The sequence below is a fragment of the Pseudopodoces humilis genome, chromosome 2, assembly GCF_049639895.1.
Source record: "Pseudopodoces humilis isolate 2021_Gansu_Grassland_sample_001 chromosome 2, ASM4963989v1, whole genome shotgun sequence".
Taxonomy (NCBI): Eukaryota; Metazoa; Chordata; class Aves; order Passeriformes; family Paridae; genus Pseudopodoces; species Pseudopodoces humilis.
This window is the reverse complement of record NC_142201.1, coordinates 7,989,357-8,013,387: the sequence shown is the minus strand read 5'-3', so window position 1 is coordinate 8,013,387 and position 24,031 is coordinate 7,989,357. Positions and strand designations below refer to the sequence as shown.

Sequence of the window (24,031 nt, the reverse complement as noted above, 5' to 3'; positions counted from 1 at the left end):
CCTGTTGTGGTAATTATGCTTAGTCACAAATGTATTTCTGTTCCATTCCCTTCAAGAGGACATTTCACAAAGCTTTGGAGTAATCAGGAAAGTCATCACAGACCATGAGAAGGATCTGCCTACAAAACAGCTATAAACTTCCCTTTTAAATCAAGGTATTTTCTGAGAAATATGAAGAGTTATGAAAAGCTTATTTGTATCAAAGTTACTGATAAAAGCCAGGTATTACATGCCCTCTCTGAAGCAAAAGAGGATAAAGGACTTCTCTTTTTTTGGCCTGACATAAGAGAATAAACTGAGCATAACTCATAAAGCATGAGGTACTTCCTATAAAGCATCCTAAAGACCTTCTTAAAAGGTTTAGGGACGTTTCCTAGCATTAGGAAATTTCCTCCTCCACAAACACATGCTGCTGCCCATCAGGGTAAGCTCTGTGTTCTCAGTGCTGCAGAGCCATCCCAGGAGCCCTTAATGTTGAATCGGTGCTGAATATGAATTTCACCCTAACTCACACCTGTTGTCAAACTGCTGAAGCTGAGGTCTGTATTTGCTCCCTTATGCCTCATGCTGCAGGAGAATGGGCCTTTATTTCCAAGTTGTGGTGAATGGAAATACCTTGGTTGACTTTGTCAACACTACATTTATCTTCTTACAGGGTCTTTTCTGGCAAATCATTCTCTGGCAGTGGTTTTGTAACCCCACATCTCTTCCTTGGGGACCTATAAAGCCCAAGGCACCTTTAGAAGACACATTTTGGGGCCTGGGGCTGTCAGCTTGGTCCCACTGATGCATCTGCCAAAAGCATGCGGCCGCCAGCCATGTGACAAACTGGCTGCTGTGCTAGAGCTCTGCTTTTTTAGAGCTGAATTATCATGCAGAGGTGTCAGTGGGACCTGTACAGGAGCTGCCTGAACTCACCTGTGGCCCATGAGTGCAGCAAAATTATCAGACACTTCCTTTTCCTCCTGATTCCTGCATTTTGCCACAAAGCTGGTGGTTACTGTGCAGTGGAGTGACACAGGCTGTGGGCTCTGCCAACTGAGGACAGCCGCTGGCAGGCCACATGGAGACATGGGGGAATGAGAAAAGGACAAAAACCCCCTCAAACCTTTGCTCTCCAGGGAGGGTGAAGTGAGTGGATTATAAGCCTGAATGCCCAATAAAGGATAGCAGAGGTTTCCACCTTTACATTCAACAGCACCACAGCAAATCTGGGAAAGGCCAGAACGGGCATGAAGAGAACAAAGCACCACATTTCTCACCTGCTGTAACTGCAGAAGGGTGTGATACCTTTACATTTTCCCACCACTTTTCCCAGAAAGTTGCTATTTAACCATCAAATAGCCAAGGTCAGCTTCAGGTAAGGACGGAAATCCTCATTCTCATTTTCTATGGTACAGTGCTCTGCCATGGGATGAAGGAGACCCTTCTAGACCAGTGTTTTGCAAACAGACTTAACAAAGGGAAGATATTCCCTTTATATTATATATATATATAATATTCTTCCATTATGAAGAAATAGGAGCTTACAGATTGAAGAGGAATCCCCTGCAAACTGCCAGTGTTTTAGAGAAATATTTTTCAAATTACACAGTTAGGCAAAAATGTCCTGTTTTGAATAACTACAAGAATGTTCTCTCTGTGGGGAGATGTGAAGAGCAATTATGTTCCCAACTTTGCAAACATGAATTACAGAACTGAAAATGTATTTTGCTTCAGAAATGCTCACTTTGATTTTGCTCAAGTAATACTTGAGAATCTGCCCTCCCAAATCTGCAAAACTATGATAAAAATGATTTTAAATGGTAGATGCGTTTCCAAGCCACACATAAAGGCTAGGAATTGTTTGGTAACTCCATTTAAATCTAAAATGTTTGATGGCTCAGTGCTCTTGTCATATTTTAATGATACTTGCTATAATAAGGCAGATTTTTGCTCGGCTCTGTTCAGACATTCTCATTTTTAATCCAAAATTTGCATCTACATCCAATAAAGTATATGCTCCTTAACTGTATGCCTAAAAGCAACTCAGAATTCCCCCAAAGACAGCCTCATAAGAAGACTGTAGGTTCAGGTGGAGATATCACGGAGCCTCTGTTTCTCAGTTCCCAGGACATCATCCCCTCCAGGGCCTGACATTTGTGAAGAAAGGAGCTGTATTTCCAGATGTGGACTTTTCTTCTTGCACCTCTGCTTTCTCTCTCGTTCCCTGCTGCAAAATCCTATGAGTTTTAACAGCACTATCAAGAGAGGCTCTGTAGGCACTCATGCAGTTTAGATCCCCAACACATTCTTCTGAGAAAACTCAGGGGATGGATCTCAAATTAGGCACAATGGGACAGAGTGACCTAAAATCACATGCTATTGGCAGAAAATGTGAGTCTTTGTCAAAATCAGCATCTACCAAAATAACCATTCTGATTGATATTATAGTTTGATTCATGCTTTCTTAAAAACACCTGAAGAGGAGGGGAAGTATAACAATAGCTACTGAAATAAATGGCTGCTGTCCCCTGGGCTGTGACAGCAGCATTTATCTTTTCTACAGCCCATGTGTGAGGAGAAGGAAGAGAATTCTCCAGCTTGTAGCTATTTTCTGTCAAAAATCTTAGTGTAATTTTTGTACAGAGAATATTTATAAGTGTTGTTAGTGTCAATACAATTTTTTGCAGTTAGTGCACTTATTTACATTTTAATGGCCAAGCCAATAAAGATTTATGCACCTGTCATCTGAATTTTCCACAGAAGTGGTGATTGCTTAAAAAAATCCCAGCATCTCCTGCAGAACACTCCCTCTCCAAGCATCTTTTAGATGCCTTCATTGTTTTGGGAAACAGTAGGCTAACAGCTCTAAGAGTCATAAGTTAAACCCAGCAAAATCCTGCAGCAATCTTCATGGCAAAACTTCTGCATGTTACAAAAGCACTTGCTAAGGAACCATTTCCTCCAAAATGTGAACTACAGAATAAACCTGAAGGCATCCTCTCTTTGCCTGCCCACGGTCTCGGAGCAGCAGCTTGGGCTGCCGAGGCACATGTGTGCCCTCATTCTGGCCATGCTTTTCCTGGAGGCAGCCAGCCCACAAGCCTTCCTTTATTCCCACGCAGAGGAGGCTGGTGAGACCCACAGCACTGCTTTAGTGCAGGATCAGCACAGCACACCGGCTCTGTCCCTGCTGTCCATCCCTGCTGGGGTTCTCGGTGGGCTGGTGGCTGCGGGGACAATGAGGAGAAGCAGGCTGTCTCCGGAGCTGTGTGCTGTCACTGCAGGCAGAGCTGAGCCAGGGCTGCTCCAGCTGAAGCTGGGGGTCTCAAACACATACACATATGAGGTTTCTGATCAGTTCAGCTGGGGTTCAAGGCTCAGAGCAGTTTTAGCATGGCGTTCAGATTCGAGGCTGACATGAAGTCAAGGCTAGGGGCCAGGCTCCAGCTTCATGACCTGCCCGTGTAAGGCACCATTCATAGGTCACAGCTCCTACAGCCCCCACAGTCACCTGCACTGGAGCTGCACAAGAGGCACGGCACAGGCGGAGAGCTGCAGGAGCCCCGCTGCCTCCAATGGCTTCGGTGCAGAGCTCTTAGGTACAGCCTGGCTGTAATCGGAGCACCGTCAAACCTGTGCTGCTTGCCCTTGCTGCGGTCTCCAGACCTTTGAAGCTTGCGCAGGAACACACATTTTAATCGTGACACTGAAAGATATTTTCTCCCGTACGGACAATTCCCTCTGCAGCTCCGACCATGCAGCGCCTCCATCCCCGAGCCCCTGGGCAGCCCAAGCAACGCCTCCGAGCACCTTCCCGAGAAAAGGGGGCTGCCGGGGGGTGCCTTTCACCTCATCTTTCAACACCTCAACCCCCCCGGTCCCCGAGGTATTCCAGCAGATGTCACCCCCGCGGCCGCCCCCCCCGCAGATGATGTTCGAGCCCCCTGCGCGCTGCCCTGGGGCGGGGGTCCCCGGGCAGCAGCGGCAGCAGCAGCAGCAGCAGGAGGCGCGGTGAGCCCGGCCGCGGCAGCCGGGCGCTGAGCTCACCTCCCCCCGCCCCCCCGCTCCCTTCTCCCTCCCCCTTCCCTCCCTCCTCCTCCGCCTCCTCCCGCGCCCAGCCTGCAGCCGGGATCTCAGTATTATGGCATCGAGGAGAATGGAGACCAAACCCGTGATAACGTGTCTGAAAACCCTCCTCATCATCTACTCTTTCGTGTTCTGGGTGAGTGCGGCGCGGCGCGGCGCGGGCACACGGGCAGCGCTGGGCACGGCCCGGCTCCCCCCGGCCCCCACCTGCCCGGCCCGGGGGGCTCGGGGGGCTCGGGGGGCTCCGCAGCCGGCCCCGCCGGGGCCGCACCGCCGGCCGAGCGGGGACGGGGCACGTCCGCCCGAACACAGACCTGCGTGCACGCACACATACATACATGAGCTCACACATGTATGTGCACACATATCTGCCTATAAAAAACGATGGGTTTTGCCTCCTCTCGCGGCGAGTACATCACCCCCCGAGCCCCCGCGGGGGAAAGTTGCGGGGGTCTCCCTGAGAACCTCCATAGCCTGGCCGCTCCCCGCCGCCCCCCTGGCCGGCCGGATCGTGTCGGCACTGCCGGATCGTGTCGGCACTGCCGGATCGTGTCGGCACTGCCGGAGCGTGTCCCCGGTGCCCGCCGCAGCCGCGTTCCCCGGCGGGGCGCGGGCGATGCCGCCCCGAGCGGCGCCGGTACCTGCGCGCAGCGGGGCTGCCCGAGCCCGGCCGCGGCACCGCCGCGATGCCCGCGTTTCGTAACCGGGCTCCGGCTCCCGCAAACCATTTTCCTGACCCAGATGCATTAATTGAGTTGCCGCGATTGCCTGATGGGCAGCCCGACCGCGTTTTGCAGGCGACCCCGGGGGCTGGAGGTTTTCGCAGCGCCCCGGCCTGTTACTCAGCAGATCCCCGGCAGGAGCCGCGGATCGCGGCGGCGATCGGCAGGTTAAAGACCTTTTAATGGCACACGGTGACAACACACGATAATGGCCCCGCTGCGTGCAGTTAGAGACCTGCTCCGCACATCATCGGCACAGAGCACCGAGGCGCATTTGTCACTTCCCAGCCAGGGGAGCTGTTTGTGCTCTGCCGCTTTGGTAGCTTTGTGCTGTGGAAAGTGAAACACGGTGACTCAAATCTTCATCTTTCTGCTTAAAAAGGCATTCTAAACAAATAATTGCTTATTCATGGCAATAACGTTTCACATCCTTACAGTGAACATAGGACTTCAGCTGTTTCGACTTTAACTCCATAGGCTTTCGTTTATTTCTTTCAAAGCATAACCAAAACGCATTTTGCTTATCCATACTTACGGCAGTACTTTACTGGCCCCCTCGCACCCCCCCCAATATTTAACATCTCCACCCCCCGCCTTTGTTTTTTAACAATTTTGGTGGCAGCAGATGTGTCTGATGACCGAAATGGATAGGAAACCAGAATCGTTTGTTGGATTTTTTGTTGGCAAGTAGGTCCTTTGCATTAGTCTCAAGAGGGTAGGTGGATAAGTTTATATACTTACCACAGTTTCAAGATTCATCATTTCCAGTCCTCAGTTCTCCATGGATCTGGAAGAAACCTCTCTTCATCCTGTGATGAGGGAGCAACTGCAGGAGCTCAGGCGAATTCATGGCATCTTTTAAAATTGCATCTTTTTTTTTTAAGCGATCGTTATATCTGCTGTAGCCCGAATAAACAGAGGACTTAGATCAGCATGCCCGTTGAGCTAGCACATTTCACCAACGCTAATCTCATTTAAAAAGAGAGAATTGTGCACTGAGCCAAGCAGCTGGCTGAGGCCATTTGTGCCGTAGGCTGTCGTGATGCCAGGCCAGGTTGACAGCTGGGACCTCGTAGAGTAAATAACACAGCTGAGCTCCAGTTTGGGCTCCAGCAGCGCAGCTCTGCTGGTGGGATGCTCTGCTGCAAATTCTTTTCCTCTGAAGTGCGGGTCAGGCTCCTGTGTGTCCTGATCTTCTCCAAGGGCATGGCCCACTCTTCCAGTTACTTAACATTCAATGGCTGCCAGAGTTTCTGCTTGTCCTCTTCCCTGAGCCTGGAAAAGAAGGAGGAAATCAATGGTTGGAGGAAGAATCCTGCAGCTATGATCAAAGAAGAATGAAGAACATGCTTGTTGCATCTGGTTTCTCAAGGCACCAGCCTAGGGACACCTAGGCAGGTCTCAGTGGGAGAAGGCAGAAAAGGATTTGGTAAAGGTCCAGAGCATTTGACAGCAGAATCTAAGTCTTTATCAGTTCTTCTGTGCTAAAAGGAAGAACAAAAATGAATTCACATTTTTGTCCCCTTTCTGGGCTCTGGTTCTGTTTAGGATAAACTGGAGCAGGATGCAGCTATTGCCATGAGGAGAGCAAAAACATGGTGTGCTCTGGCTTTTTGCTCATTTTCTTTTTTTCAGGCAAGTTGTAGAGCTGAGGGATGAATGGACTGCCCTCAACCCCTCACCTCCATTATTTTCTGAGGTGATTTTTGCGCTCGTAGAAGCTGCTGACTCCAGAGTCAGTGTAACACAACTTGCGTCCTTGTGAATTCTCAGGGCTGAAAATATGGGAAAGATTCTATTGGAGGAACTATTTTAAAAATTTATTTCTTGGACTGATCTAAATACCAGAAGGAAACCGTGCCAGCGCCACAAAAGGCTGGTTTGTAAATTTTTATTCTGACGGCTTTCCCACATTTTTTGGAGAGGTTGTAAGCTGATTTCTGAAGGAGAAAGCTGTGCGTTGCTTAGCTGCAGTTTGTATGGGTTTTTTCCCTAGCTGTGGGAATGGAGTTGAGACACAACACCAGGCAGAAACTTGTCCTGTGACAGGGTGGTGTGTGGTGGCAGCCCTTTGCCTGTTGGGTCAGATGGTTACAGATGTGAGGGAGTGGGAGAAGATGCTTCTTTGCATCCAGTGAGCTGTTCTGAGCCATCATGAAGGACTTCTGTGTGTTTCACGTTGTTTATAAAATAAGAAAGTCTGTGTATGCAGCATGATCCCCTGGCAAGTGATACTTTTGTCAGGGTTAAATATGAATTGCATTTGTATCTGTGGGACAGATGTGTATAGGTGAAGATTTTAGTATAAGCATTAAATGAGGCTGCAGATTTCATGGGAGCTGTAGGACCATAATGAGGAGACACAGTTCACTCAAATTTCACACTCTGTAGCTTGTTCCTTTCCAAATATGTTTTGTTTAATGTAATTTGTTATTTTGATAGCTTCTTCTCCTCCCCCTCACCATACTTCCCAACTTCTTTCTGTAAATATATCAACATTGTAAAAAAATTCCATAAACACAGATAACAAGCTTTTTGTGTGCTCATAGGTATTGTTATTCATAGAACACATTAAATGCCTAAGGTTACCACTTTAGGTCCTTAAGGGACATAGTAATAAAAATTCAACAGCCATTTTTTTCCTAAGCAGAATTCTGTACTGAATGCATCTGGTTTGGAACTAGTAGATTAAAAAAAGGTGATAAAAGCTCTGCTTGGTTGTTAGCTATTTTTATTTTTTCCTTTTGGGTATCATAACTTGCTTGCATAGAAATCCGAGATACAGCTTGGCTTGTTTTTAAGAGAAGATGAATTTTGGATTAGAATTCTAAGTGAATTTTTTTATAGGAGAGAGAAACCTTGAAGCACCCCTCAGTACCTTGTATTTTCTAGTACTTAAGTAACCTTTGGTCTTAAAACACGTGTATAATTAATATTTCATTGTAGCCTTCTAAATATATTTTGCTAGCAAATGAACTGTCTGCCTCAATGTGTTTTGGGAAGGAGCTTTAAGGTTGCATGCACTTGTCCTTAAAGTTGCACAGCTGAGGAAAATGGGTCTTCCATGCAAAGCTTGTTGTTGCCCCAAACAGGCACTGTAGCAAAGTGATTACTTTCTGATCCTAAGCCCTGTGAGACACTCGGTGCTCAAATAAGTGAGACACACTCTGTGTGTGCTGTCCTGCTGGAATTGGGTTTTCTTGCTGTCAGTTAATGTAATGAAAGCGTGTAAGCAGAGTTCCCATTTAGACAGCGGTCCTGGGTGGGTCACTGATCTGGAGAGCATCTTCCAAAGTTTTTGGGGTCTACATTAGGTTCTTAGAACTTGGTGTGTCTTTGGCAATGTGACAAAATCAGAGCTAAGGTAGCTACACACAGTTAGTGGTAGTTTTGTTTTCTGAGTTGTAATTGCTTTGAAAACAGACCTGTGCATCCTGATGTGGCCCCTTGGAAGGCAGCAGGTGGCAGGAGAGGAGTGGGGCAGGTAAGGGTTGCTTGGCTGTGAGGCCACACCAGGGCTGTGATCTTAAAAAAGGTTGAAATAGCATGTTTTCACATGGTTCCTCTTCTTTTAGCCATTTCCTCTGGGAATGTGATGTCACTGGTGTGGAGGTCAGGGGGCCTGCAGATGGCCCCATGAAGGACGACGGGCTTAGTGCCCCTCTGGCATGGGAGGTGTGGGGAGTCTTGGTGTCTGCTGTGAAGTCCCCCTCCCATTTCCATCTTCTCAGAATTCCCCAAAAAGGAGGTCACTTTTGGGTGCTGAGAGTAGCTCTGCTGTTGGGACAGGCAGCTCCTGCTGTGGCAGGAGGGTGGGGGGGGCATTCCCCTGCCATTCCAGGGGCTCACAAAGCTGTTTTCCAAGAAACTACCAAGACACAGAGTGAGTGTGGTGTCCTGCTCTGAACAAACACAGATTTATGGCTCAACTCCTGACCCATCCTCAAAAGCAGCCGTCTGAGCTGTGCATTATAATGTGGGATTAGATTTGCATGTCCCTTTGAGTTACTACTGGCATTACTCATCCCCCCTGTAAGTGTCCAGCTGGGCTGCTGAAATAACTGGTTTTCTCCCCAGATCTTCTCTCCAATGCTTCTGCATTGGTTTCTGCATGTTTCTGCATGTTTCTGCATGTTTTAATACCTCTTACTATGACTGTAGTGCTTTTCTTTTAATTCTTTTAAAATATATGTTAGCAGATGGTTTTAAAGGAAATATTTTGGGAAATTTTTAGCTTTCCCATGTGGCTTAGATTGCTCAATCTCTTGGTGGTTCCATTTGATTGTAAAGTCAACATTGCTATACTTTTAGAAAGAAGTGTTATTACTCATATGCAGTTACCTGAAATCCCCCCAAAAAAACCCCAAGCTCTCAGAAATGCACAGTATCCCCCAGTCATGACAGATTTGAAGTGCTCCATTATTCAGGCACAAACCTCATGCAGTTGCCTCCTTAAGTCAGTTGTTTCCTGTTCTGTTCTCACAATGATATACATGAAAGATTAAAGATAATGGTGTTTTCTAGTGAGCATAGCCCAAGGTGAATTCTGTTGGCTGAATAAATAACTGGATTTTATAAAACAATAAACAATAATAAAAAGGCTAGATGGTGTTTGAAACCGTAATTCCAGAGTCAGCTTTCTAAGTTCCTTCTTGGGATGTGTACCCAGATTGGCTCAGTTAGTGGGGTTTTGACTGGGATTTTTCATGTCCTGAAAATTGTGTGGGTTTGGTACAAATTAGCATTTTACACCTCATTTAATGGAATAATTGACTTTGCTCTAGGCTAAATGCTCCTTCTTTTCTGTGTGTGGAGCTGTGCTTGCATCTCGACCCCTTGACCTTGGAGTTTGCATCAGGGCAGTTCTGTAGTTTAAGGATGGTGACATTTTCACATTAATGGGTCAGTTTGGACTGGTGAAGGGGGATAGAGGGTGATTTGGAAGCTGTTTCAGTTCTGTTTGGGAAGGCATAGGATGCATTCATAACCAAGCAGTGGCAAGAGCCCTTGTTTTCCACAGGGAAGGGGGTGAGGCTGTGGGGGAGTGCCACTGTGTATGTAGTAAACATTTGGCTGTTCAGCATTCCCTCGTGCTCTGAGCAACCTGTTGTGTAAACAGGGTAAATATAAATTCTAGAGAAAGGTGCTGGGAAGGTCTTGTTAGCACTTTTCCATGAAAACAGCGGTAGAGACCTTGGATGCTGGTTCATTTCAGCCTTGCTTGTCAAGGAAATGGAGGCAATTATCGTAGGTAAACCAGGGGAATTCAAAATGGATCCAATAATTTGATTTTATCTCTGATTGTGTGTCTATTTATCAATTCCCCGTGCTGTCAGGGAGGGAAATTAGGTTACTTGCTACCGTTAGTTGTCTCCATCTCTGGATTTTTATCATCATTTCTTCTGTTGTTGCAACTGTCCTACAAATTTACGTACCACTGAGTTAATAGATGAATATCTAGAAAGGCTCTTTGTGCATGTGAGCTTGCAGAAACATCTCCTTCAATCTTTCACGTGCTGTTTAAGCCCGGTGACGCTTGTTACAGAGATGCTGGCTTTGCTGTAGTGCTGTCCTGCAGTCACCAAATTTGCACTTTTCAGCCCTGTTGATCTCAGTGCCTTGCAAACCTCGGCAACTGAATCTTTAGAATAAAATGCAGGACTGTGGGGAGCAGATGACAGATATTGTATGGCCATTTTTATTTGCATAATGTTACTTCTTTAGGCTCATTTCTATTAATTAGCATTTAATCACCCCTCAGAGAAGATATCCTTCACATGAGCAGGCTTCTTTCCATCTTAGCTCTCACAGTGGTGGGCAGATGGTTGAAATGTTCTGTCTCTATAACAGTTTTGGGTTAGGAGAGGGAAGCATTTTAATTTCCCTTGCACTGAAGGGACTCTGAAGCATGGCACACTTGTGTCTTACTGGATTATTGTTGCTTCATAGCTGAGCTGGTTCTTTGAGCTCTGGGAGGAAGACACAGGATTTTTAAGAGCTGTAATAGAAGAGTGGAAGTTAATGTTGTCAGTATTAATTCTGCTGTAATTTCCACGTAGTGTTTTGCAAGATGTTTTCCACATGTGCTTTTATCATCTCTGTGTTTCTGGGGACAGTACTAAAATATTTAAAAGAAGCAGGCACCCCCACTTTCCTCTCTATTTCTTGCTCTTCTCATGTCCCTGAATTTCTGTGCTGAGTTCAGTTGGTGGCTGGGCACTGTGTGATACTGGCAGTGACCCTCTCCCGAAAGCCAGGCAGGACTCACCACATTCACCAACAGCCTGGGCTGAGCAGAATGTTGAAATTTTGTCTTGCCATCATTTATTATTAGGAGATGTTTGCTGAGAGCTTTGAGGAAAGGTTGGGTTTGATTTGGGCTGAATGTGGATTTGGATGGATCAAACTGAAATGTTATTTTTTTGTGATTATATTCAAAAAGGGTCTTTTTTAAGAGTTTAATTGCTAGGAGAATGTGATGGGGTGAATAATGACGTGATGGACTTAATCTGCAGAAGCCTCTGGATTTAGGGAGCAGACCTAAGGAAAAGGTTGGTATGATTATAAGGAGCTGCAGAGAAGTGGAGAGGAGGAAAGAGAGTGAAACCCTGTAAATATCATAGTAAGAGTAAACTTACATTTCCCTAAAACTGGGAAGAGAAGGAAGCCCCTGCTGCCTGACCCACATAACCACTCAGTGCCTTAATGCTTCTGAACAGAAATGATGGGCTCAGACCTGCTGCTGCCACAGGACTGAATCCACCAGTGAAGATGACAAGTTCCTCAGGATCTTCTTCCTGACCCTGTTAGGGGCACTGCTTCTGAGAATGCAGTACACAGGAACAGCAAATTGCACTGAATGCCACCAGCAAAGCATGTCTGCAACTCAGCACATGAGAAACTCTTACTATAAGGACCTGAGGACATCTTCTGCAACTGAAGATTCAGCTAGGCCATGCTGATTTGATAAGTTTTAAAAACATTTATTATTTGGATGGAGTTTCTCGTGGGTTGGCCTCTATCTGGAAGCAACTTCAAAGTGTTTGGAGAACTCCTTTTAGCACTTTTTGGCAAAAGAATATGAAGAATTGTTCATTTTGTATGTTTCTGAAAGTAAATTAGAGCTATATCAAAACCTGACATTTTTCATGGAGGTAGTCTTCTTAATGATAGAAACTTAGTGATTTGGGAAATTCTAAAATAAATGAAATTTTCAAAGAAATGAGAATTTCCTGAATATGCCAAGTAGCAATGAAATTCTTTTTTTTTTTTTTTTTTTTGTATCTGGACTTGAAACTGAGGCTTTGTGTCATCATAGTTTATGGTTTATAGTTAGTTTATGGTTGTGTCATGGCATGCATCAGTCCAGCTGGGCAGTACCAAGGCTTCGAGGTTGTGTCTGGGGCTTGGAGCCCAGCCACAGGTGAAAGTCTGGCAGAGATGGGGACCTGAGGTCTGAGGCCCATGTAGCCTGCAAGGATATACACCTGGACTGGGATTTTTATCCTGGACAGGATATACATCCCTGGACTGGGATTTTTGTCCATGCTTGAAGATAATACAAAGGTGAATGGCAGTGTGCAGCTTGCTTGAACTGTCCAGATACTCTGCTGTCACCTCAACCAAAGAAAAGGTGGAGGACACTGTAAACAGATTGTGGAAACATGTCCCAGTCAATTCCAAAAGCTATTTGAGATGGAGGATTGCTGCAAATTTCCTGCAATGAAGAACCATGATTTTTGCTGTCTTCCTTAATAATCTCCTGCCCAAAGCGTTTTTATTACAACTTGCTGTGGTCACCACTGCATCAAAAGACAGTCAGCACACCAGAAATGTGCCACACATGTTGTGCCTTTCATTCTTGGGTGCACAGGTTAAGATAGAAGACACTTTCCAGGGATGCATTAACAGAACAACAGATAGAAACTCAATCCTCCTGTTTCACTTCAATAGTACTTAACGTCTAACTGGCTCTAATTAGGCTTGGAATGGGAACATAATTAAGTGCATGTCTGTTTCCATTTGAAACAAAGAAAGGAAATAAATACAGAGGTTACCCTCAGTACCTCGATGCTCTCCTATGGCTGGGTTCATTTTCACTGGTGCAGCTGCCCTGTGCTGGATGTAGCATTTATTGCTCTGTGGCCTGCACTGATTGCAGACAGAGCATTATTCAATTTACCTGCAAAATAATGTCTTAGAGGAAAACAGCAGCTGATATTGCATGTTTTTGAATTTATTTTTTTTTCAAATTTCCTCTGTTTTCATGTCATTGATGCTGTGCTAGAGCTCCTTTTTTGTGTAGCTGAATCGTTGAGTCAGTTAAAGCTGATCCAGTGTGCAGTTGCTTATAAATGTTGAGGTCGGCTTGAGTGTTACCTGGAACTGAGCTCCTCTTTCCAGTATACTTCAGGAAAACCCCTGAGTTAAATTGTGTGGGTCAAATAATCTAGAGGCTTAAATTGATCTCTCTTGTCCCAGAATAACCCATAGGCCATCTGTGCATCATCTGCAGTCTTCAGGGTTTTGGGTTTTTTTCTATGCAAGTGTGATCTAAAACCTCCTGAAGAAAGGACCAGGACCTCACAATGTTGGAGAGCTGACTTTCAGGAATGCTTCCCTGTTATTTCCTGGAGCATACCAGTATATTCCTTGCTTCCTGTTCTCACAAAACAGAAGCTGATGCAAAGGGATAGAATCAAGATTTTCCAACAGAAGGTCACACCATTTAAAAAGAAAAAAAATGTAGTTCACAGAGACCTTACAGGTTTATTTCAGTCATAGCAGGTAGGACTGGGGACACAAAACTGCCTTTCCAGGAGGCAGTGTGACCTTGCTGCATTTACTGAGTGTGTGCAGGATGTCTGTGCAGCTTTCAGAGCACTCGTGCAGAACTCTCACTGGCAGGATGGGGCAACTGCTGGTTTTGCCCGTGGCCTTTATGGAAATAAACACTCCTTTTTAAACCTTTCCCTATTGGTCTCCAGCTTCAAAGGGATGTTTTCACTGGGCATCCTCCCAGCACGGAAAGGGCAGCTCAGTGCCCTCTGTGCCCTGCTCAGCACTGACTTCACCCACCATCAGGTGTGTTTACTGGCATTCTCACCAGAGAGACGTGCAAGGCGGGGCTGTTGGTCCTTGTCCCATGCAAGGTGGTCCCTGCCACAGCCAGGGGACAGCCAGCAGCCTCCTGGCCAGCATGAGAGCACTGCCAGGCAGCTGTGGGGTGAGCTCTCCCTCTGTGCTCCCCAGCCAGTGAAATTACAAACTGCAGGAGATGTGCTGGACCAGCCAGTGTGGTAATAAACAGTATTTCATGCAGCTCTTGTGTAATTTTCAACCGAAACCAGCAACAAAAATAAAACCTCCCACTCCCAAGACATTTGTGTTTTGTAAGCAACAGCAACAGCTAGCTGCTTTGTGACAAAATGGTTGTACTCAAAATAGGTATGTCTGTGGCAGAGAGAATTTTCAGCCCATGGAATTGATCAGAATGATATGGAAAAGTTGCTTCAGTTTCTGTGAGGCATTCTGAGCTGGCATGATATGCATGTAATACTCTTTAACACAAAACAAACCTGGTCCCTGTTGTACAGAAACCTGAGCATGCTGCACCATAGCTATTTTTTAACAGAAGTATCAGATTTAATGTGTTCCCTTCCCTTCTGCTCACTGACCTCAGATTGCTGGGGGACCAGACAGGATTAATCCCTGTGCCATGAAGAATATCCAGTATTAAAGCAAGGAGCTTGGTTGTTCCCTAGAGCAATGCAATCCCCAAATGATAAAGAATATAACTGAACCACAACCATTTAGTTGATTTCTTCTCTTAATTTCACTTAATTTCCAGTGTCATACCGGGTGTTAGAACAAAATTAATTCCTATTTTTTCCAGCACTGTTGAATATGAAAAATATTTAAGATTGCAGACCTCTAAATCTGAAGGATATAGAGAAGAATTTCATTCTAAGTCTTAGCTCTTGAGCAATCAATCAAGTTATTAATGATATAAGAGTAAGAGCAATCTCATCAGTGAGGAGCAGACAATTACCCAGTTTTTCTTCTAGTGCCATTAACCAGCTTATCAGCTGTGCCCCAAGCCCAAGTCTGGGCTCACTGAAATTTCCCTTTTGAAAACATATTTGCTCTCCATCATATGTTAGTACAATACTGGTAAGCAAAAGAATATGAAATAAAAAGACATTTCAAGAAGAATCACACCAGCTCTGGTTGATGGCACATGTGGGTGGACTCAGCTTGGTCCATATGAAAGGTGTAAAATGTCTTACAACATCATCTTGCTCTGCTTAAATTCAGTGGGAAACAAACATGACCAAACTGTCTTATGCAGTCAGGCAATGGTTTTTGAAACTCACCTGTGCTTAATATTCATGTTCTGTGAAACAGACACTTTGGCTTGGATTCCACAGGATTCCCATGGACATGTGGTTGGGAGGGTTTATCATTCATTTGTGTGCTGGATATCTCAACAGAATAAACTTTCTTCCCCTTTCTCTGTCAAGTTAAATTCTGCCTCTGGTCTCTACACTTGCTTTGGTTACCCAGTGATTTTGCAGCACAACATCATTTTACAAGAAGATATGTGATCCTCTGGTGTGGTGGTCCCACTGAAGCTTAGATGGACCCTAAAAGAGGTAAAACTGTGTTTAAAATTTTGCAGCTTCTATGAAAACAAAGCCTTAACTAAAAGAACACAAGAGCAAAAGACTTATCTCTGTGTTGATGAGATGGTGTAGTGCAAGATGACTGAGTCAGCTGGTGGATGAATAAATGCTGAGTATTATGGCTGGCATCAGAGGGCATGGCAGAGTGCATGTTGTTTGGATTAAATTCAGAAAAAACTGGACCCTGGCTGCACCCAGTATATTGATAAGATGGGATTCTTTTACAACATAGATAGCTGTATGTTACATTTTCTCTGTTCTTAAGAAGCACTGTGTAATTATTTATGGTAACACTAAACCTTTGGATTTATTTACCAGTGGTAGTCCTTAAAAAATAATAGTTGGCATGTCCATTTGATAAGACAGAGCCACTGATGCAAGTCAGGCAGTATGTCTAAGATGTGGCACAGCTGTGAGTTAGTTATTTTAAGTCCCTAACTGTAATAATTACTATGTTGCAGCATTCACTTTGAAATCTTACTTCAATTGCAGGAGTAGCAAGCTGAAATAAAAATTCAGGTTACTTGTATATTGCTTGTAGAGTATGGGAATGCTTCTGAGAAGTCCAATGAATACTACTTGTGAAGACAGATTATGATGGAGCAGCTGGCTGTACCTGAGCTATGACATTGATACACCACAATGCTTCTTTATTCTGAAGCTGCACTGACAATGCTCTGAAAAATCCTTTCAGATATCTTGGGAGAGGGAGCAGAGCTGCTGGTGCATGAGAGCAAGCCCCAAGGTGAGTGGGCTTCCACAGCTGGGAATGATCCACGCAACTTTCCTGACTTCACAGATCAGGCAAACCCTTTTTTGGGGGGGAAAAATTCCTGTCATGCAGGGCATGGGGGAGGATAGTATTTCTTCAGGAAAAGAGCTTCACATTTCTGTAGATGGATATCCACCTTTATTTTGGAAGATCATTTGACTGGGGCACAAGCATGTTGACACACTTCCCCATGGAGAGGAGACTTGGTGTACCTGATTAAGAATGTCCTCACCCTCTTTGTGCTGAGTGCCAGTGATCTGTTATCTCCAGGGTATGTTCCAAGTGTGGCAAGCAGGATCAGGTTTAAGTGGTGACCTCCAGGTGGTTTGCTTACTTTTACCCTGCTGCAGACATGAAGACACAGAGGAAGATTTTGCTAATGAGGAGTTCTGGTTAAAGACCAGTATGCAGAATTTTGTCATTTGTGTATCTGCCAGGTTTTGTGAGCAGGATTGTCAAGCGCTTCTAGGAACTGGACTGACTCCTTACTCCAGAAGGGTTTCCCTCTGGTTCACTCATGCAGTAGATATTATGACAGCTGCAAAGAATTATTAGCAGTTTTGTTTGAAAAATTGTAATCAGGCAGCTAAAAAGAACACTTTGTGTGGGGATGCAGCTCTCAGGACTCTGCTTTAGCACAGGAAGAGAGCACTAGCACCTACTGGGGCAGAGGCTGTGCTGGGAAGGACAGTGGGGGCTTCCCAAGCTGTCCTTTAAGGCTAGAACATGTTATAAGGAAAAGGATATCAGGTAACTTAGTGCTCGGAGGAAACTTTTAATTTGGGGATTTCTTCAAGTAGAAGGGAGTTTGTTCATGCTGAGAGCCTATTCTGTAGCTTGTGCTTTCTCCCACACCCCAGCGAGACCCTTCTGGAAGAAATTAATGCCAATGCTCTTGGTTTTGTGTCAGAGTTAAATTAAGGCTTTTCACTAGCCTGGATTAAGGTGTATTTTGGTGTTTGGTGGGTGTAGGCGGTGACAGCTCATGGAAAGATCTGATCATTCATCCTAGTGTGCATCTTGACTTTGAGTGGGTGAATGACAGGCTGGTTTTCTTCTGCTGGCCATGTGCAGCTCTATCTAAAATCCCTTGTAAAGGCTATTGCCCAGCTGGTCAGGCTGAGAGCACAGCAGAACAGCTTAGAGCAGTCACTGTTTTGTTCTTATCTTCTCCTATGGCTTGGTGAACAAGAGGGCAAAGGGCTCAGCAGGGACTCAGCAGAAGGTAATTAATTTCTCTGGCATTCCTGGACCATGCTGCTTTTAGGCAGAGAGAATTTTCAGGTTAGCCACAGCATGGTTTCTGTTTCCCACTTCTCCTTCCCCGTGAGTGGGTATCATGTAGGGACAGAGATTGCTCTGGGGTTTAGTTCATGCTTTGTTTTCTTTTATCACCTTATGTGGTGCAGTTTAAATTACACTTTTCAAATGGTAAATTGCTTAGGAAAGACTTCTTAATGCCATTTTTCCTGGCAGTTTATTTCATACTTTTCATGCAAGTCGTACCAATCAAGTGTCTGGTGGGGCTGCCTGCTAAGCAGTAACAGATGGCCCATGCTAGCGAGGACAGGAAGGATCACAGGGGTAGGAGCCAGTGTTATCTACATATGTGTTTTGGATTGCATCATGAATGCTTCCCAGGAGGAAGCACAGCTGGCACTGGAATCGTGGAGATCTGATTTTTGGTATTCTCTATTCCAGGTCTTGGCATATGTGAAAATCAAGTTCATGTTGGGCTAGATCAATAATATTGAAATTATTCCTCTTCTTGGATAAAATCATTGTGCTTGCTAGGGTTTTTGGGTTGGTTTTTTTTTGGTTTTTTTTTTGCTTATCCTGTAATCAAAAGTACTGTGTGAGAAAATACACAGAAGAGAGCAGCCAGGTCCATGATGTAGTCTTCCTTCCATGTGTGCTCTGCCACAGGATGGCCTGAAAATGGAGTAACTAATGCAAAACTGAAGGAAGAAAACCAGAATTAATCATCAATAGTTGGACCAGTATTTCCCCCTCTAGCTTGCTCTGGCACTAAAACACTTGGGTACCTTGATAGGCAAAAGACCAAAGAGAAGAAGGGGATGTGTCAGGAAGTGGCTGCCTTGCAGAGCTCGTGTTCTGGGAAAGTTTCTTCCTAACACTGGGCTGGCAGCATCCCTTGTGCTTCCACCTGGTTTCCATCTGTAGCAGTGGGCACATCTCCAAGGGGGCAGGGGAAAAGCATGAATGAAGAAAGCTGTGACCTTAAACACAGTCTGTGGAGGCCAAACTTTGATTCTGCTAAGGTGGCCAAGGCATAGCCACAGCCACCTTTGCTTTGTGTACTGTATTATATCGGCTGTTTGTCCAGGTGCCATATGGAAAATGCCAAGAGATCCTAGACGTGGTCACGTGATTAAAATTTGGCACATGAGGCCCTTCAGAGGACTCTTATATATTGGTACCTTCTCTTGACACTAAGACACATCATGAATAAAAATGTAAGAAACTTCTTATTGAAAAATTCACTATCAGACAGTCATGGGAAATTCATTACTTTATAGGGTGGGGTTTTTTGGGGGTTTTTTTTGGGTTTTACTTTTGCTTTTTTTGGGTTTTTTTTTGGTTTTGTTTTGTGTTTTGTTTTTGTTGTTGTTAGGAGCTTTTCAGTTTCATTTGGTTCTGACATTTAAATCCTTTTCCTTCCCCTGCATATACAGAGGCCAAATAGTCCTTGCTTTGTATAAGCAGCTAGAGCTTGTGTCAGTCCTGGGATGATGCAATCATAGAACCACAGGATGGTTTGGGTTGGAAGGAACCTGAAAGATCCTCTGATTCCAATCCTCCACCAAGGGCAGGGATGCCACCTGCTAGATCAGTTTGCTCAAAACTCCACCCAGCCTGGCCTTGAACTCTTCCAGGACTGGGGCAGACAGAGTTTCTCTGTGCAAATTCTTCCAGTGCCTCACTACCCTCTGACTTCTTTTCTCACCAGCAGGATAATAACCTGTAGTAGATCAAACACATTACAGCTGCCCAGAGAATGATGTGGAAGATAACCTAAGGCAATCCTGTCAGGATATGCCCTTATCCTTGGGCAGCTGAGCAAGCCAAGCCTGGCCTGGAAGGATTTATCTCATAACTTGCCTTATGAATTTTGCACTTTCCTAGTGCTACATCACTGTGGCTCCTGCTGTCTCGATGGGTGTCCTTTGAGCATAAGCAGAAAATGTTGGCAATGTGTCAGGAAAAAATCTATGAGGAATGCTTCTAAAATGCCCTAGGAGAGAAGAGGAAACCAAGTAAAGCGCTGAAAATTCCTCCTCTCCCCCATGAACACAGACTTGCTTGGGTCTAGGGTAAAGCCAGATTCTGTATTCACTTAAAAGCTTTTTCACCAACAACCTTGTGTGTGGAGACAGGACTAGAAACACATTGCTGGTCATTCAAGGGAAGGAAAAACAAGTTTATCCCCACTTTCTCCAGGAGATATGGAATACATGGCTGTGCAGAACAGTCAAATGCATTTACCCTCGATGGAGGTGGTAGCTGGGTATTCTCTGGTTCTCCTGTTCCTGTTAGCTCTGGAGTGGCGTCCCATGGCATTCCTTCTGGAGAGCAGCAAAGGAGGGAGCACCTGCTTTTGTACCTAAGCTGCTGAAGGGATCAAAGTATTTAATGGTAACTCTCCCTTGCACTTCCCTCCTTAAGCTCTGCTCTTGAGAAATAGCTCATTAATTTGTTAGTGGCTTGATGAGAAAGGAGGGGGTGGAAAACCACTAACAAATGGCTTTGGTCCAGGCCAGGTGTCTCTATAGCAGCAGGAACCTGCTCTTTCCCCCCTTGTTCCAGAGGGGAGATCAGGAGCTAGATGGGGAGGAAGTTGCTTCTCCTGTTATTCCATGGACAAGACTATACCTATTGCATAGCAGTTTGGCTGCTGCTCATACACAGGCTGCTATATATAAAATTTCTTCTTGATGGACATACCAAGTTACCTAAGAAATGATGTAAGGTCTGTAGAACTTACACAGATTCTAAAAGTTAACTGCCACCTTCCTCCCAAAACTTCACACCAGAATTTAAATGTGGAACCTTTCTCTCTTTTTCAAAGATCTGTGTGTATATCACAAGTCAACAGGAAAAAAGATCTTTATCATAATACTTTGACCTCTTAAATCAGTGTTGAAGACAGATAGAAATTGGCAGGTTCCTTTTGTATGGGCTTGGCAGGCACTGCTGAAGTAAAAAGCAGTTCACTACCTCAGGGTTACAATGAACCATGATTTTTTTACCTGACTTTGAAACTGGCAAGAAAGCCACAGAATGACTGTAAAATGTATTTTTACTTGGTTCCTGTTGTAGGAAGATGTGGATTTTCATATTACATATTTCAAACTGGTCAGAGAAGGTGAAGAGGCCTGTAGAGACAGAAGATTTTACTATGCCTTTCGTTACAGAAAACAGTACGTGAAAGATGATTCACATGGAAAAGTTGGAAGAATTTAGGTAACAATCTGATGATGTAGGTATTTGAACAAAGAAAAACTCTAGCACTGTTTGTTTTGGAGCTCTCTTCATGAAGGGACATAGTTGCTCACAAATATCCCACTACTGAAGTTTTTTATGTCTTTGCTCCTGACATTCCTGCACACCTGGATTGCACTGTTGAGGCTCCCAGCTGTAGGAGTAGAAAACAGATGGTGAACAGTTTGTCTTGAAACACTTAATGATAAAATGGTATTTGTGTCTATATCTAAACCAAATACTGACAACAGGACTAATATTGAACATCTTGGATGTAATCCCAAAGTTCAGAGTTCACTCTGCCTCTGATCCTTCTAGCAGAAACAGTTATCCCATTTTTAATACTTCTTTGGTGAAGCAGTGGGTTCCCTCTGACTTTATGACCTGCTTCCCAGGGAATGCCTCATCCTAAACACTCTGCACTCTTGCACTTCCCCTTTTCCTGTCTTTTAAAAACTGATTAAATCATCTCTCTTTCTTTGTGTTATTCCCCCCATCCACCCCCCAGTTTAAAGGTTTACCACATGTTTTTGGATTGGTTTAGAAGAACTTGCTTTCCCCTTTGAGGGCTTCCTCTATTTGAAACTCTACCAGCTTGTCAGAAGTCCAGATTCTGGGACTTTTAGACTGTGGTACAGTCTGGGGATCCAAGCCCTCGTTTGCAGGCTGTTTTCCTTGTGCTTCCTTTGTCCTTGCTTATCATTTTGGGAGAGTTATGTTTTGGGGGGCATCTGCCTCTTGGGAGCTGCTAAAACAGGAGAGGGGGCAGCTTTACTGCAGTGCCAGGGCATGCAGCTTTGGGGCATGTAGGGTTTATACTACCTGAGTAGCACAACCACACTAAATCCATCCTGTGCCAGCTGTAGCTGGGATTTATAATGCTCTCCCAAGGAGGCTGCAGTTATTTACTGTGTGTGCTCCGTGTGGCTGAGTGCCCTGTCCTCATCAGCACCTGTGCCCTGGGCAGCACTGCACACCCTGCACAACCTGCACAGCCTCCTGCTCTGCCCTTCAGGTGTGTTGCTTTGATTTTTTCATACATTCAGCAGTGTGCATGGAAAAGAAGGGAAAAAACAAAAAAAAAAGAAAGCTGTATTGCATTTAAAAAGGGGAGGGGAAGGAGTGAAGAGAGGTGAAAAAATGGAAAATAAAAGTGTGAAGTCTGGTGCGAAAGCATGCACCTTGGTGCATTGTGTGCTGACACAGGGGGGATGGAATCAGATGAGGCACCTGCATGCACAGAGATGTCAGGACAGCAAACTGAGCTGCTCTCCTGAAATCTCTGTGAATGCTGGTGCCTCTCCTGTGTTCACAACAAACCCCCTGGACAGCACGGTCCCCCTGTGCATAGATGAGCTCTCACTCGCCGTGTGATTACTGGCAGCACCACCCAGGTATTCCCCAGAGGTGGTGGTGTGGGCAGGCTGCCTGTGGGGTAGCTCACATTGTGGTGTTAGTGGTGTCCAAGTGTCTCTCCCCGTGCCCAGGCAAGGCAAAGCTCATTTTGCAAACAAGCAAGTCGAGCCCAGGGATGCCTCATGTGCTCCTGTGTTATCCTCCAGCAGCAGGCAGGGAATGCTGCTGGTTTCAGGGTGCCAGGTGGCTCTGGTGGGGCAGCATCCCTTTGCTTTCCCCCAGTGCAGGGTGGGAGCAAGGCTACATTGGGGATTTTTGCCATTTTCAGAGTTTCTCTAAGGCCATAGTAACATGTAGTGCCTTTGGGGTAGGAATTCCTCCTGTCTTTCCTTTGGGCTTTTCTTCCTACAGGTGGCTTCACCTGCTGGGAGTGTGGGCAAAGATGCCAAAGCGGAAAGGGTGGGCTAACAGGCAGAAAAAATGGGGATGTATGGAGAAGGAAGGCAGAAGTTAATGAAGGGAAACAGGTAATTGAGGCAACCAACCAGTCAATTTTTGGCCAGTAAAATAAGTAAGTGTCTAGGCAGAATAAATCAGGAAGGTGAAAGAGGAGATAAGGCTGGCAGGGCATTCTGTTTTATGGCCCTGTTCACTTGCTTTCTAGGGCATTTCACTTCTATATCACTGGGTTTGGTGCTTCACTGTGGGGCCTATTCATGCCCCTCTCTGCTCACCTTTGGCTCCCTGTGCCTCAGGGTGAGGAGCTGCTGCCCCATTGACCCCACTCATTGATGGGGGGAGGCAAAGGGGGAAGTGGTGTAGGAGCAGAAATGGTGTTTGTGAGATCTGTGCATCTCAGGGTTGTATTGGAATAGAAGAACCCCAGGAAATGGGTAGGGGAAGACATTCCTGTGCTTCTTTTCAGCTTTTTCCCATTGTGGCATAAAACCTCTTTATCTGTGGGTTAGTCTCTGCAGCAGAACCAGAGGGGCTGGTGGGAGGGGAGGCAGCATGGCACTGAGGCCAGGGAGGGAAATTTCCAGTTGTGTGGATACAAAACTTCTATCAGTCCCTTTCCCAAACAGCTTTGTCTTGTTGTTCCTCTTGGTAGCATCAAGACTCACAGTTGTTTTCACCTACAAATGAATGGTGCCAATGGCATTGGCCATGAACATGATCGCTACAAGGGCGCCTGTGCCTTGAATCCAGCCCCACACCTTTGGATATGCCTGTGTGACTGTAAAGCTGTGACTTTAAAGCTTTTTGTGCAGGAAAAGGAAGTACATATCAAGGATACTTAGGAAACATCTCTGGCTGGAAGAACTTACATCACCTTCTGAGGGACTTGTCACAAAGCCAGCTACAGCAACCTGTTTGTCCATCAGTCACGTTGCTGTTAATCAGTGTGAACACTGAACCCTCCCAGCCAGCCAAGCACTTCACTGGCTGCACCCCATGTGTCTGTTCCATGTGCTGAAGGTGTTTGTGCAGTGGGACTGGGGCCTTCATTGCAATCCTAAAGCCAAGGGGTTCCACATGCCCAGTCAGATGTGCAGGAGAGAAAGCTTCAAGGGTCTTACTTTCCATTCCCATCAAAATTCTATTTTCTCCCACTTCTATTTCTTCTATTGAATTAAAAAGGCAGTATCACTAATAATCCTATTTTTAAATATAAGTCTCAGAAATTCATGAGCTGCCTGGGTGGGACAGAGCATCTCTTTTGTTTACAAGTGCAAATCATTAGATCTTTGACAGACCATGCCTATTGCAGAGCAGCTTTAAAGAGACTTGTGGTGACATTAAGGGACAGAATATGTTGAGACACCCAACAATAGTGAAGTTGAGTTTATGGTGGGCAGTCTGTGCTTAGAGAAGAGGACTGCTTCAAAGCATTTGTACTAATGAACTTTCTTTGTGCTCTG

At 45.2% G+C, this 24,031-nt stretch overlaps 1 protein-coding gene across 2 annotated transcripts in view; it reads left to right on the top strand.

Annotated features, from left to right (window-relative positions):
- The first annotated feature begins 4,065 nt into the window (after positions 1-4,065).
- Positions 4,066-24,031, top strand: part of TSPAN7 (tetraspanin 7) — an 81,968-nt gene continuing 62,002 nt past the window's right edge. For both annotated transcript variants that reach the window (XM_005516724.3, XM_088051448.1), the window contains exon 1: positions 4,066-4,207. In XM_005516724.3, the coding sequence (XP_005516781.1) occupies positions 4,127-4,207 (81 nt within the window). In that variant the 5' untranslated portion in view covers positions 4,066-4,126. The remainder of the gene's footprint in view (positions 4,208-24,031) is intronic.